This window comes from Megalobrama amblycephala, linkage group LG4 (assembly GCF_018812025.1).
Source record: "Megalobrama amblycephala isolate DHTTF-2021 linkage group LG4, ASM1881202v1, whole genome shotgun sequence".
Classification (NCBI taxonomy): Eukaryota; Metazoa; Chordata; class Actinopteri; order Cypriniformes; family Xenocyprididae; genus Megalobrama; species Megalobrama amblycephala.
In genome coordinates, this window is record NC_063047.1 from 19,861,330 (window position 1) to 19,876,517 (window position 15,188).

The window sequence follows — 15,188 nt, forward strand, 5'->3', positions numbered from 1 at the left end:
TTAAAAGAACCGGTTCAAACAACAGCTATTACGTCATTGCGTCATGGTTCCAACTTCACACATTCCATATTAAAAACATTCCATAAAGTCATAACGAGGGCATATATGGTTGTTTTTTTTATTTTCTATGAAGTGCATTTAGTGTTTGAAGTTTCGTGTATCCCAGTTCAGTTTGTTGCAGGCATGATTCAGCGTAAATAAAAAAAGTTTCATTCGTTTACATCAATTTTGTACTACAATGTTATAATTTATTTCGTATGTGTTGATGTCGTAATCAAGTCGTATAGGATATTTGCTACTAATGTTTAACGATTCGTAAACGAATAGTTCGGATCAATAGATTCATTGAAAAGATCCGATTTAAAAGAACGATTCGTGCAATTTTACTCACAACCTCTCTAAAAACTCATCTTACCTGGAGTGGAGAGCATTGTGCTCTTGCAGTAAGACGCTGTATACAGCTCTGTTTTATTATAGTATGCCTTTAAGGTTCATACAGGAAAGAGTTTATAATAAACCTGCTAAATTGAACTTATTACAGAAGAACTGCTACCGCGTTTTTTTACCTTTAACGTGCAACTTTTGTATATTTCATGCAGGGTTGTTGGATTATTTTATATAAATGGGGCAAATAACACGCATGATCTTGATGGTGGACAAGAATGCAAATTGTAACAGGCACATTAGTCGTTTGTTGTCGTATATAAAAAAATAGCGTATGTATAGAAATTAATTTATATTATGTACAATATTTTTACCAAAGCTAGATGCGCACGACACAATCATAACGATATGTATGAGTGGGAACGCTTAAACGGTGGTTGATGATTTAGACGGGTAATTTAAGTGTAACACAAAATTCTGTCAACATGGCTGCCCCCTCGAGGAGTGTTTTAAGAGGTCAGTTTTTATCATTACACATTATTTTACTTAAATTCTGTTTATTCCAGTGTATTTTCAGAGATTAATAACATGCAAGCTGCCATGTACAGAATACTCGAGTTGATATCTAAAGGACATTGCGTTGTGCATCTACACAAGCTGACAGCTTTCACCACGATTTCTTATAGTTAGTTAGTTATATATATTATAATATGTTAGATGCATTATTTTGGATTGAGTAAGCAGAACAGTGCCTCTGTATATTTAAATTGTTACATGGTAACCCATAATTGATGATAGCAATGGCTATTCAGTGTCTCACAGTGACAACTACTGTGATAACTATGGTATTTTGATGGATTTGGCTAACATTGTACATTTTTGCAAGAAAGTGTCTATTGGTCACCCTTTAGATCCACTACCTTCAGTCTCTTTACTACTAAGTAGAAAGTTGTAATGTAACCATTATCATTTGAACAAATCATTTTAATTCTATTATGCTCATGTGTCTTGTTTCATGCACAGTATTACCCAGATGTCAGAGTCTGCTCACATGCAGAGCTCATTCTGTCTCACTGACTGCACACAGACAGCAGCCTGTAAGATCCTACGCTGCTACCAAGTACGTCTTGTTTACACTATTTAGTCTTTACCTTGGTAAAAAGGTTGTCTAATAAAGTTATTTTTTTAAGAAACCATGCAAAAATAATATATGCAAAGAGGAATCATGTTCTTCATGATCAAAACTTTGTAGGCCGAAAGAGAAGAAGGAGGAGAAGGTTCAAGAAAAGGTGGTGAAAGAGAAGAAAAAGGTTGATGACAAAGATAGGCATAAACCGTATGGACTCACAGCCTGGGCTCCAGTAGACGATGTGTACATGGTGAGGTACTATCCCAAACCTGTCTATGAGACACCCGTGGCCATTGAAATGCTGAAGAGCTTTCAGAAGCTGGACTTCAGTCCTGAAAACCAGCCTGTGTACATTAATCTACGTCTGGACATGAAGCTGGAGAAAAAGGTACTTTTTATGTGGTTGTTTTCTGAAGCCAAGTAATATTTGCTTATAATAATACATTTACTTTTACTTTTAAATTAAGATACATTTTTTAGACTACCGTTCAAAAGTTTGGTGTTGGTGGTAAGATTTTTGGAATGATTTTGAAATTATTCACTTATGCTCACCAAGGATGCAATTATTAAATCAAAAATTAGGTAAAATGTAGAATTGTGAAATATTATTACAATTTGTATTTCTAGTTTGTATTTCTAATCTTTTTTAAGTTCTAGTAGGATTAATAAAATGTAAATGAATGAATCTGAGTAGTTGCAAAAACTATTACACTACACTACTGTTCAAATTTTTGTGGATAAATTGTGTTTGAAAGAAGACCTGTGCTTGCCAATGTTGAATTTATTTAATCAAAATGCAGTAAAAATAGTAATATCTTTATAGTAATGTTAAAATCTTCCCTGTCACTTTTGATCAATATAATGCATTCTTGCTGAATAAAATTAATTTCTTAAAGGTGCCCAAGAATGCTTTTTCACAAGATGTAATATAAGTCTAAGGTGTCCCCTGAATGTGTCTGTGAAGTTTCAGCTCAAAATACCCCATAGATTTTTTTTTTTATTAATTTTTTTAACTGCCTATTTTGGGGCATCATTAACAATGCACTGATTTACACTCGGCGCCGCCCCCTTAAATCGCATGCTCCCTGCCACATGAGCTGTCGACTATATTACAGCGCATTTACAAAGTTCACACAGCTAACATAACCCTCAAATGGATCTTTACAAGATGTTCGTCATGCATGCTGTATCCATGCTTCGAATTATGTGAGTAAAGTATTTATTTGGATGTTAAAGTTTTATTCTGAATGAATTTGAGGCTGTCCTCCGTGGCTAACAGCTAATGCTACACTGTTGGAGAGATTTATAAAGAATGAAGTTGTGTTTATGCATTATACAGACTGCAAGTGTTTAAAAAATGAAAATAGCGACGGCTCTTGTCTCCGTGAATACAGTAAGAAACGATGGTAACTTTAACCTCATTTAACAGTACATTAGCAACATGCTAACGAAACATTTAGAAAGACAATTTACAAATATCAGTAAAAATATCATGCTATCATGGAACATGTCAGTTATTATTGCTCCATCTGCCATTTTTCGCTGTTGTTCTTGCTTACCTAGTCTGATGATTCGGCTGTGTGCAGCTCCAGACGTTAACTGGCTGCCCTTGTGTAATCCCTTTCATAATGTTGGGAACATGGGCTGACATATGCAAATATTGGGGGCGTACATATTAATGATCCCGACTGTTACGTAACAGTCGGTGTTATGTTGAGATTCGCCTGTTTTCCAGAGGTCGTTTAAACAAATGAGATTTATATAAGGAGGAGGAAACAATGGGGTTTGAGACTCACTGTATGTCTTTTCCATGTACTGAACTCTTGTTATTTAACTATGCCAAGGTAAATTCAATTTTTGAATCTAGGGCACCTTTTAAAAAAAAAAAAAAAAAAAAAAAAAACACTGACCCTAAAACTTTTAATGGTAGTGTATTCATTTAATCACTAAAACCAGTATTACATTTGCAAAACTGGAGTGACTAACACTGAATTAATAAAAGAGATTTGTTAGTTTGCTGGAAACGTGTTCCAGGAATCCACAAGAGCTTTCCCATGCTTAAGTTGCAGTTGTCAGAGACAAATTAAAGCTGTAATGGAGCTGTTCTTGCTTCAAGAAAGCTTAAATGCATCAAGTTCTACACCATAGCACAATAATTCTTGAAGTTCCTTGATCTTGTAAAAAAAAAAATTGCTGCTGAAATATTGCTTAAATACATAATGAATTGTGGTATTGAAAACCGTCTCATATGTGGCTAATGCAAAAGTCTCTCTTTTCTTGTGCTGGTTCACTTTAAATTAAATATGTTTAATGAACTAGAAACAATGTTATTTTGAGTTAACTGGATGAACAATACTCTTGCCGGTTGAGTACATTTTTTCCCTGGCATGGTTATAAAAACATTTCAGTACTGTAACTGCAACAAACAATTATGTTTGAACAGAACATTAAACCTTAATTAAATTCCATTTGTTTTGTTTCAGAAAAAAGTGGATCCATTTGTTAGCACGATGCATTTACCACATCCCTTCAGATCGGACAACAACAGAATAGTGGTTTTCACTGAGGTGGGAGCTTCACTCTGCATCACTTATTACGTTAAACATTACAGGTGTCATTGACTGAACCGATCTGATAAGAATTTACAGCTCCATTTCAGGAGGCTGTTCAGTTAACATACATTAATTCTAGAATTATGGCTTTACAGAATCCCGATCAAGCCAGAATAGCAATGGAGAATGGAGCAACAGTTGCAGGTGGACCAGAACTGATTGACAAGGTAAAGCTCATGAGAACTTGTTGGTGGAGAAAGTTAACTCCTACATATGATGTTTAAGTGTCTCTTTTGTGTGTGTGTTCAAACAAAAAAGGGCCCAGTTACCCTGAATTCAACCTATGTTTTGGCTAACACATAGTAATCATTTATTAAAAAGAGTATTGTTTTTTTGTTGTCCATTTACATTGTGGTAATTACAGATTTTAGCTGATGAGATCACAGCAGATTTCTACTTGGCTGAGCCAGACATTTTACAAAAGTTGCTTCCTCTGAAGAACAAGCTGAGGAAGAAGTTTCCCAAGAGCAAGAGAGGTCAGTGATTTTCCATGTCATGTATCAGGCATGTTCTATTAATGGACAACTAAATAGTGGTTAAATTGGATTATTGTGTTCTTTGCATCAGGATCAGTTGGAATAAATATACCCAAAATGCTTGCATTGTTCAAGACCGGTCATGAATATATGGTGGAGGACATCTATGTTAACACACAAGTTGCAACAGTAAGTCACATTGAACTGCTTTGAGACAGACATTTCTATATATACAGTATCTCACAGAAGTGAGTACACCCCTCACATTTTTGTAAATATTTTATTATATCTTTTCCTGTGACAACACTGAAGAAATGACACTTTGATACAAAGTAAAGTAGTGAGTGCACATCTTGTATAACAGTGTAAATTTGCTGTCCCCTCAAAATAACTCAACACACAGCCATTAATGTCTAAACCACTGGCCACAAAAGTGAGTACACCTCAAGTGAAAATTTCTAAATTGGGCCCAATTAGTTATTTTTTCTTCCCGGTGTCATGTGAATGGGGAGCAGGTGTGTTAAATTTGGTGTTATCGCTCTCACTCTCTCATACTGGTCGCTGGAAGTTCAACATGGCACCTAATGGCAAAGAACTCTCTGAGGATCTGAAAAAAAGAATTGTTGCTCTACATAAAGATGGCGTAGGCTATAAGAAGATTGCCAAGACCCTGAAACTGAGCTGCAGCACGGTGGCCAAGACCATACAGCAGTTTAACAGGACAGGTTCCACTCAGAACAGACCTCGCTATGGTCGACCAAAGAAGTTGAGTGCACATGCTCGGCGTCATATCCAGAGGTTGTGTTTTGGAAATAGACGTATGAGTGCTACCAGCATTGATGCAGAGGTTGAAGGGGTGGGGGGTCAGCCTGTCAGTGCTCAGACCATACGCCACACACTGCATCAAATTGGTCTGCATGGCTGTCATCCCAGAAGGAAGCCTCTTCTAAAGATGATGCACAAGAAAGCCCGCAAACAGTTTGCTGAAGACAAGCAAACTAAGGACATGGGTTACAGGAAACATGTCCTGTGGTCTGATGAGACCAAGATAAACTTATTTGGTTCAGTTGGTGTCAAGTGTGTGTGGCGGCAACCAGGTGAGGAGTACAAAAAGAGTGTCTTGCCTACAGTCAAGCATGGTGGTGGGAGTGTCATGGTCTGGGGCTGTCGGCACTGGGGAGCTACAGTTCATTGAGGGAACCATGAATGAGCAGAGCATGATCCCCTCCCTTCAGAGACTGGTATTCCAACATGATAACGACCCCAAACACACCTCCAAGACGACCACTGCCTTGCTAAAGAAGCTGAGGGTAAAAGTGATGGACTGGCCAAGCATGTCTCCAGACCTAAACCCTATTGAGCATCTGTGGGGCATCCTCAAAAGGAAGGTGGAGGAGCGCAAAGTCTCTAACATCCACCAGCTCCGTGATGTTGTCATGAGGAGTGGAAGAGGACTCCAGTGGTGAACTCCATGCCCAAGAGGGTTAAGGCAATGCTGGAAAATAATGGAAAATAATGGTGGCCACACAAAATATTGACACTTTGGACCCAATTTGGACATTTTCACTTAGGGGTGTACTCACTTTTGTGGCCAGCGGTTTAGATATTAATGGCTGTGTGTTGAGTTATTTTGAGGGGACAGCAAATTTACACTGTTATACAAGCTGTACACTAGGGCTGGGCGAGATATCGAATGCTTTTGTCACGCGCATTTCGTCAGTAAAGCCGGTTCCCTGATTACCGCTAAATCGCCATCACCTGCTTTCAAATGGAGCGGCATTTAATAGACAGAGCCGTAGTTCACCCTCAAGCCACGCAAATATCACGTTCAATATCGATATGAATCGCCGTCGATATTGAACGCGATATTGCGTGGCTAATCAGTGATCTACGGCTCTGTCTATTAAATGCCTCTCCATTTGAAAGCAGGTGATGGCGATTTAGCGGTAATCAGGGAACCGGCTTTACTGACGAAATGCGCGTGACAAAAGCATTCGATATATCGCCCAGCCCTACTGTACACTCACTACTTTACATTGTAGCAAAGTGTCATTTCTTCAGTGCTGTCACATGAAAAGATATAATAAAATATTTACAAAAATGTGAGGGGTGTACTCACTTCTGTGAGATACTGTAATATGATAAAGTAAGAGCGAGCAGGGTGATATCTGCTTATTTTCACATCCATTAGTTACTTTTTTTTTTTTTTTTCGTTTTAAACTTGGTTTTGTTTGTTAAACAGCTGGACATGCCAAAGGAGTGTATTTTGGAAAACATTCATGCTATTGTAAAAGATGTGGCAAGCCATAAACCAGCAGAATTTGGTAAGTAATTTATGTACTAAGTATAAGTATAATTTATTCTAACCACCTCACAAACTGAGAGCATATGCTAAGGCTGAATTCCTTTGAACATTAAAAAAATCTACAGAAATATGATGACTGCATGTTTGTTAGCATGTCCATGCTCTCTATAAGTCGATTTGACATTGTTGGAAATTCTTCTGCTATTCTTTGTCATGAATAAAATGTCTTTTCTTCCAGGTCCACTTATTGACCGAGCAATTATCTGCAGTAGGTCGAGTGAAGGCTTGAACATCAAAATCGAGGAATTGTTACCACAGGAAGAGAAAAAAGCATGAGCTTTATGCTTTGTGTATATATTTGCATTGTACAAAACATTAGACTGCAATAAAATGGTAAATGTGATCATGTTTAATGGTGTGATTATTCTGCAGCCAGTTTTTACAGCAGAAGCATATTTTAGGTAGGGATACGGCAGAGTGGTCAGTAAGGATGCCCTGTTGCCCAGGATTTCGGCCCACATTGACTTCCCAATCATAATGGAGATTAATTTGTAATAGTATGGAATGCTTCAAGTTAGTGAATTTAACAGAAAATTGTTCACATTTTAATGTAGGGGTTAATTTTTAGTTTTTATTTAAAAATTATTATCAGTCTTACATTTTCACAACTATTTGCATAGTGGCAATTTTTGCCTCAACTCCATTGGCTTGTCTATATCACTAAGTCCCCCTTCTGTTGGGTAAAAAGTCACTTTGTATATTCATATAGTTTAAAAATATGTTTAAACCTTAGTACACTTTGGGACCTGGAAAAAAAAAATCTTTTTACTTTTTTTTTTTTTTTTTTTTTGGTGCTTTTCCTCCCCCCACCCACTGGCTCTGGCATCCCCTGCCTCTAACAGCAGGTGGCAGTAGAAACTGTCGCTCACATTTCTAAACTAATTAAGCTCGGATTCAATGGCAATGCAGTACTTTTTATGTCTTCATCTTCGGAATTTTCAAAATATCCTTGTTAAGGGCTAAGATGGACAAAGGCAGGTTTTGTGGCAGTATATGTATTTTAACCATAAATATTTACTTAGAACAAAGCGCTGGCCTTTTACTAATATTGCTATTTTTATAGCCAATCTAACTGTATGTTAAGAGATTTTAAAACGACATTTGAAAATATAGCATGGTTAGAAAGGTCTGAATTTCTTTGTCTTCAAATGTCCAAGATTTTTCTGTTTTTGTCCGTGAATGAGCTCAACCAAGGATCAGATTTCGCTGCTGCACGTGACTCTCAGAAATCTCTGGCCGTAAAGCGTTCTACTATTTTTAAAATTCAAATATTTTCAAAAGTTTAATTTGAATTCACGCACAACGTAGAATTGTAGAAATATTCTACATAGAGAACGTTCTAGGTCTAGAATGCATGTTTACACATACATTAATTGGCCTAAAAATAATAATTAAAAAAAAAAAACTTTTGCACATAGCATTAACAGAAGACTACCACAAAACCAAATCGTCAAAAGTTTTTTTATTTTTGTTCCCACAGTGGTAGGTAGAGGTGGAGGAGGGGGCTTCTCAACTCGTGAATGCAGCTGGTCGTGTCTCCAATAACTCACTTTAAAGAGCAGCTCGTAAGCTCAGTGGTGGTTGTTAGCGCGTGTTCCCCTGTAATCATTCGCGTTCAAGTTGTCTTTGCTATGGCCCCGTACTTTTAAGAGGAAGGATTTTCGTGTTGGAACTGCGCTCCGTGAGGAAGTTTCGCTGGAGAGCGCACTGGACTGGATCTACTACGGACTGGATGCTTCCCAGTAACGAGACCGACCGTCTGCAAGACTTCAAGCTCAGGCGCTGGTGATTGATTTGAGTCCTCGGGAATGCAACGATGATACGTTCTAATTCACATTCAAGTTAAAGCGATTGTATTTTTTGTGCATTTTGGATTAACACAGTTTCTAAAGTGAATATGGGTCCTATTTGGATCCTTCTAACCGTTTTATTTGGATATATCACCATCTCGCCAGGAGCTGAAGGTTGGTGTTTCTGTTATCGTGATTTCACTGAATTCAGTTAAATGTGTTGCCTACTATAGGTAAAACTTGCAAATAAGAGGTTTTGAACGGATAAATCAGTTCTTCTGAAGGTGCGCATGGAAATATGCGATAAAATAGCAATGCGCAATACAGAGAGTCCTATAATATTAAATAACTGAATGACTGTGATGTCTTAGAGTGATGCTGTTTATGAAACCGCGTCCGCATCATGTATCTCTGTATCTTCCCACATCAACTTGTGATACGTTTGCATGAATTCATTATAACACTCTAGTTTGTTGTTGTTATTATTGACAAGTTGTTTGAAAGTCAACATTATTCCGATTTTTTTTTTTCTTTCTCAAGATTGAAGTGTTTCCTGAGGGAAGTAGGCTTTCTTTAAGAAGTAAATCTTGGATTTTAGACATCATAACAGTTAACATCATCTTCAAAAGCAATTTAATGCAGTTTCTATCATCTCAAATGCATTTGTTCTCTTGCCTGATGCCTATAAATCAATACTGTTGAGCTACAGTGTTATGCATTTAACTAGTATTTAAGTGTCTTTCAGTTCCCAGCTGTATCTGTTAACATGGCAAATAAATGTCAAACTTATAATCTTTCTTTATCCGTTTTTTATAACATGTTGACTGACATCCTTTTCTCTTTACAACCTTTGAGAGTAAACCGTTAAATTTCATTAATTAACTGTGTGACAATCTTTTGCGTTCTCTTACATTGGGTGACAACAAGGGCATTTATGAATGTCAAGAGACATTGTCAGACACATGATTGCCATGACTGTGACATTTGTCCACAAGTAATAATGAACTTGTCAATTGGTAAAAGCTAATGTATTGATCCTTTTCAACCCCTGTTCACCTCATTTTCTCCATCCACAGGAGCATGTGTCCATCAAGGCGCATTGTTTGCGGTACGTATCCATTCCCTTTTCTTGTTTTCGCTTCCTTTTATTTGGAGCATTAATGTTCTTGTGTTGAGATCTGGGGCTTTAAGCAATAATCCTGGTCCAGTTATGTAAGTCGGACATTGTCTTTAATTATTTAGAGGCCCATTATCACAGCACTGGCATTGAAATGAGTCGCCTGGTAAAGTATCAGTAAGAATAGGTCTCACAGTCATTACAGATGTATTTGAGGAGAAGTGCCTCATAAATAATGAACGTGCTGACTTTATGAATGGAAATGAGGAGGAGATGGTCTAGATTGTGTACCTTGAGAAACCTTATATTCAGTTGTCTCTTTTACAGCTCAGTGCAAATTGTAAGACACCTCTAAGATTTCCATGCATTTTGTGACTGTGAATGATGAGATTGCCCTTTTGTTGTTCCCTTTGCAGAACTAATGGTTTTTTTGTTAACATACGTGTGTAATTTTAAACTTCATCCATGATTGCTTGCAGGAATTGTAACATTTTAAGTGTACAGAAACACTTTCTTGTGCCATTACAAGAGAAAATACCTGTTAGAAATGCTTCACACAAGCTTCATACATGGAACTGTGGTGCATAACAGGTTTTCTTCATGGTTTAATGGAGAATAATGACACATCTTGGTCTCTGCTTTTGTGTAATGACAGTAATTAAAAGTAGTGTAAACAAAGCAGCGGGATTCCTTCCTTCAATTCCCTGAGAACTGGGAATGGAAGTGAATGGTATGTGCGCATTATTCCCTAAAACTCTGCTCCTCCTGGGATTCAAGAGGCTTTGTGGGAAAAATGGGGAGCGGGTTGGAAAGACGGTCATGGGCAGGTGGAGACATGCTGAAGGGAGTCAAGAGGCTCTTTGAAGTTCAAAAGCAAAGTCAGCCAAAACACCTGGACAAGGAGCCAAAGTGTCCTGATATAGAAAAAAGGCAGGATTTAAGTAGCAATTATGGCTCCAAGCTCTTTTCAGAAGTCGTTTTAGCAAATCAAAGCACTAGTTAAGATAATCAGTGAATGGTTAAACCCAGTCAAAATGTATGCATTTATTTAGTTTCTTGAAATATTAAGATATTTAATTCTGTAGTACTTGTATAGCTTACTTCAATTCAGCTAATTATGTGTTTTGTGTTAGTTTTTTAACCCTTTGTTTGATGATAGTGATGGAAAGTGAAGGTAAACTCTACCTTTTAAAGGACTGGGGTCAGTAAAAGTTTTGTTTGAAGGCAAATACTTTTATTCTGCAAGGTTACTTTAAGTTGATCAAAAGTCAATGTAAAGACATTTATAAAATGAAATCGATACTTCAAATAAATGCTCTCCCTGAACTTTCTATTCATCATAGAATGCTAAAGGCATGATGGTTTAAGCAGCACAACTATTTTCAACATTGATAATAATAATAATAGTAATAATAATAATGTTTCTTGAGCACCAAATCATCATATTAGAATGATTTCTGAACGATCATGTGACTATGAAGACTGGAGTAATGATAGCTGAAAATTCAGCTTTGCCAACACAGGAATAAATTACTTTTTTAATATATATTAAAATAGAAAATTATTTTAAATTATAATGATATTTCACATTATTAGTTTTTTTGTACAGTATTTTTTGATCAAATAAATGCAACTTTGGAGCATTAGAGACTTTGAATTGTGTGAAAAATTGTGTCCAGACTTTTGAATGGTACAGTATATTAATTTTTTTTCTACTTTTTTATGGTGTCAGAAACGAACCACTTGTTGTTGTGTGTAACATTGCCATGAATGTGAACATGTATTTGAAGAGCCTGTTGAGAGTTATTTGGCAGTTGGTCTAAAGTTTTTCTTTGAATATTTATAACTGTGCTACTTCTACAGCCTTCGAAAACAGAGAGAGTTAAATACAACTGCAACTAAAACAGTAGGTGATATGACTTCTCGGGAGTGTTAATTTTGCCTTAGCAGACAATGGCAGAAAACAGCAGTTTTGTAGCAGTTTTAAAGAGTCCTTGCAATGAATACAGTATAAAGATTAATGATACCCAGTGCAATAATGCTCACCCTTTCCATTCAGCAGCACATTCTGAAATAAGGTACATCACCACATCTAAACATATCACTCGTGCCCTGGAGCACAAATTCCTTGCATTGCAAGTAGTCCGCCTCCAAGCAATCGAAATGTAGGGCAACTCAAGAATAGAACTGTATAAACATACCCCTAAAATGACACAGATTTTGGTTGTTTGATTGGATTTAACTTTAAAATAAAGTATTTAGTTCATTTTAATGTATCCATAATTTACTTGGAGAGCAAGTGCACATGCAAGAATAAATGTGCAAATTAATTGTGCTGGGTTATTAAATAGAGGGAGCATCACCAGTAACTGATGTTCATCCTGGTGCCTTCACCCATGCCACCCATGATGTTTTTCAGGATTTTTCAAAGGATGAAGCTCTGGGCTTCATGATCTCAAGGCACATGAAGGTTCTCCTCATTTTAAGCCTCATTATAGTGGTTTTCTGATGTTCACAAACCATCTTTTTTAACGAGACGGGTCATTTAATTCTTGACCTGTTGTATTATGTCTCAATGCAACTAAATCTAAAGTTGAATCCTAATCGTGCAGACTTTACATGGGATTGTGAAACATGCATCAAAACATGAATATGACACATGTTCTACTTCAGAGAACTGATCTTCTCTGTTGGTAGCAGTCACAAACCTTTTTATTCATTGTTGGATTTTATTTAGTCACAGAAAGGGAGGTATCATTTTTGGCCTGATTTTATTCACGTTATGATAATGGGTGAGGTAGTTCCACAGGTTTCTTGTTTTGGAAAACTTCAAGTGGCTTTAGTGGGTAATCCACCAGTTCTTTAGGGAACAAACTGGCTTTAACCCCCTTCTGGCCCACTGAACACATACAATTTTGTCCCACTGATCGAGGTAAACAGCAATACGACAAACCAATTGAGTACAGAGCACAGAGGGATGTTTTAAAAAGTGGCTTAGCAGTCTTTAAATTCCTGAATCTAGGATTTATGGGATGCTCAACAGAGCACAGATTTTGAATTTTTCTTCAAGCATGTACATAGATACTTGCTTAAAACAAACACCCTGCTTGACTAGCAGACAAGCACTCCAAACAGCCTAAATTATCTAAAACCTCCGCAAAAAGCTAGTTCTTGCTTGACAGTGGCTTTTCTGAGTTGTTTGTCTGCAAGTCATCGCCTTTTGTTCCTCAGTTCATTCCAAGTGATTATCTTACAGCTCTAAGTTGAAGCGTGTTTGCATCTTGTCTATTGCTGTGGACAGATTGGAAGTTTTAAATGGTGTGCATTCTTAAACATGACCTCACAGGAACAACTAACTTTTGTCTAATGTTTATGTTACAAATGTGGTCAAGAACATTTTCTCCAAGCAATCTCTCTCTTGCCACCTGACTATGGTAGTCAAACAGGTGTGTTAATAGGGATATTTCCCCCCACCCAAAAAAAGAAAAAAGTATGACTTGCTTTCTTCTTTGGAACACAAATGAAGATATTTTGAAGAATGTTAGTAACCAAACAGTTTTGATTTGGTGACCATTGACTTCCATTGTATGGATAAATACAGAGATATAAAATACCATCTTTTTCATGTTCCACAGAAGAAAGAATTTCATACGTGTTGCGGGAATTATCCCTTTAAGATTTGTCAGATAGGAAAGATGAAGGTTGTAGGCTGAATGCTATTCAGAATTGTGGTCTATGTGGTTTGAGTGTTGGTTTTACTCAGATTAAAATTTTACTCTAGCTGGGGGTTCAGCATACTGTGAGATGTTGTGAGAAATCTCTTGCAACTCCATGAGATAACTCTTGAGTTTGGCTACCTGTCCCTCTCCCTTAAGTGCAGCCTCTGGCAGTCAGAATAATTCATGTTCAGACGCGATTCAGTTTGACATTTAGGATTCAACACTTTATGCACTAAAATTTCATCCCATGCTGATCCACCAAAATCTGGAGGTTTCAGGAATGGAGGACTACTGTAGTGCGAGTTGAACTGACAGTCCTTATTTCAAAGGTCAGTTTGAGGTTGAAAGGTTCATAAAGTCTAGATGAGAAACATTTTGGAGAGATTCAGCATCTCCGTGTGGTTATCTGCACATCTGTGACATCATTGCTTGCTATTGTTTCTGTTGTGTTTTTGAATTCCCTGGAGACAGCGGAGGTGAAACGACTGAGGTGCGGAAAGATGGTAGCCTGGGGAAAGACAGCCAGACGGGGCCTGTCTCTGGCTCCAGCCTTCTCTACCCTTAAGTGCCTAATTTTGGTTTTCGCTCATGTTCTCCTGTTCAGTGGCAAAACAAAGCCTCTCCACCGTGTGGCCTGCCGCACAAGACGTCGGGACTGAGTTTGCACTTGTTTTCCTAGTACAAAGAGATCTTCACACAGCAATTCTACAGGTCTTGGCTAAAGTCCCAACTGATAACAAGGGATCTAACATCAAGCCTCAGCCAAAGAAACGATCTTCCAATTCCACATTCTTTAGCAGCATTTGATAATGAACTTAACTTGAGGCAAGCCCCTGGCTGGTTCATGCAACATAATGAATAGCTTTTGTAATCAGCATAATTTCAGTCCGGGCTGGCATTTATGAGAGTAATTTAGGTGTGATTTGCGATAAAATTAAGGTGCGTGATTCTTATCTTGATTGTGTCTTGGAATTTTATTACAAAGCTTCTTTTCAGAGTGTTGAATGAAAACTCCTGAGATGTTTTGTGGGTTTAAAGGGAATGCTGGTGTTGGTTGTGGAAATATTAATCCACTTCATGAATGGCTCCTTATCATCAAGTGCCCATTTTGAATGGTGTGGAATTAGAAAGCAAACACACGGCAGACTCCTCAATGCTTCGTAGTTAAACTTGAACTCCTTTAATAGCAGGACTGGTCTTTAAATATTAGACGCCCCAAAATCACAGCTAACAGATGCACTGCAATCAAAAGATAAAACATCTCAGAGCCAATTATTTACATAGTTTCATTCACATTGACTTTGCAGTGTGTTGTGGTAAAAACATTGAGCGGATGCATAATTGTGTATATATATTATGAGTTGTATTGTGTGTATAACCGTGTAATAATATATTTGTTTGCTGGTCTTATAAGGTCGTTTAATGGCTTTTACGAAGTACAGCTGATACTTGAAAATGAGAAATGTGTTAAGTTCTTTTTAGCTTTTGAATTGGTGGAACCTACTGTTCTTGTGACATCTGAAGCATTTAAAAAGTGTTAAAAGTGTTCATTGTCAGTGTTTACTTGTTAGTTTGTCTTCTCTGTTATATAATGGA

The 15,188-nt window shown here is 37.2% G+C and overlaps 2 protein-coding genes across 3 annotated transcripts in view; both read left to right on the forward strand.

Annotated features, from left to right (window-relative positions):
* Window positions 1-743: 743 nt before the first annotated feature.
* Window positions 744-7,309, forward strand: mrpl1 (mitochondrial ribosomal protein L1). Its single transcript, XM_048188162.1, has 9 exons — window positions 744-900; window positions 1,408-1,504; window positions 1,637-1,901; window positions 3,997-4,080; window positions 4,221-4,292; window positions 4,490-4,601; window positions 4,693-4,790; window positions 6,844-6,925; window positions 7,145-7,309. The coding sequence occupies exons 1-9, from the start codon at window positions 870-872 to the stop codon at window positions 7,240-7,242; spliced, it is 939 nt and encodes a 312-aa protein (XP_048044119.1). The 5' UTR covers window positions 744-869; the 3' UTR covers window positions 7,243-7,309.
* Window positions 7,310-8,428: 1,119 nt separating this feature from the next.
* Window positions 8,429-15,188, forward strand: part of fras1 (Fraser extracellular matrix complex subunit 1) — a 131,573-nt gene continuing 124,813 nt past the window's right edge. For both annotated transcript variants that reach the window (XM_048188165.1, XM_048188166.1), the window contains exons 1-2: window positions 8,429-8,930; window positions 9,833-9,864. In XM_048188165.1, the coding sequence (XP_048044122.1) occupies window positions 8,864-8,930; window positions 9,833-9,864 (99 nt within the window). In that variant the 5' untranslated portion in view covers window positions 8,429-8,863. The remainder of the gene's footprint in view (window positions 8,931-9,832; window positions 9,865-15,188) is intronic.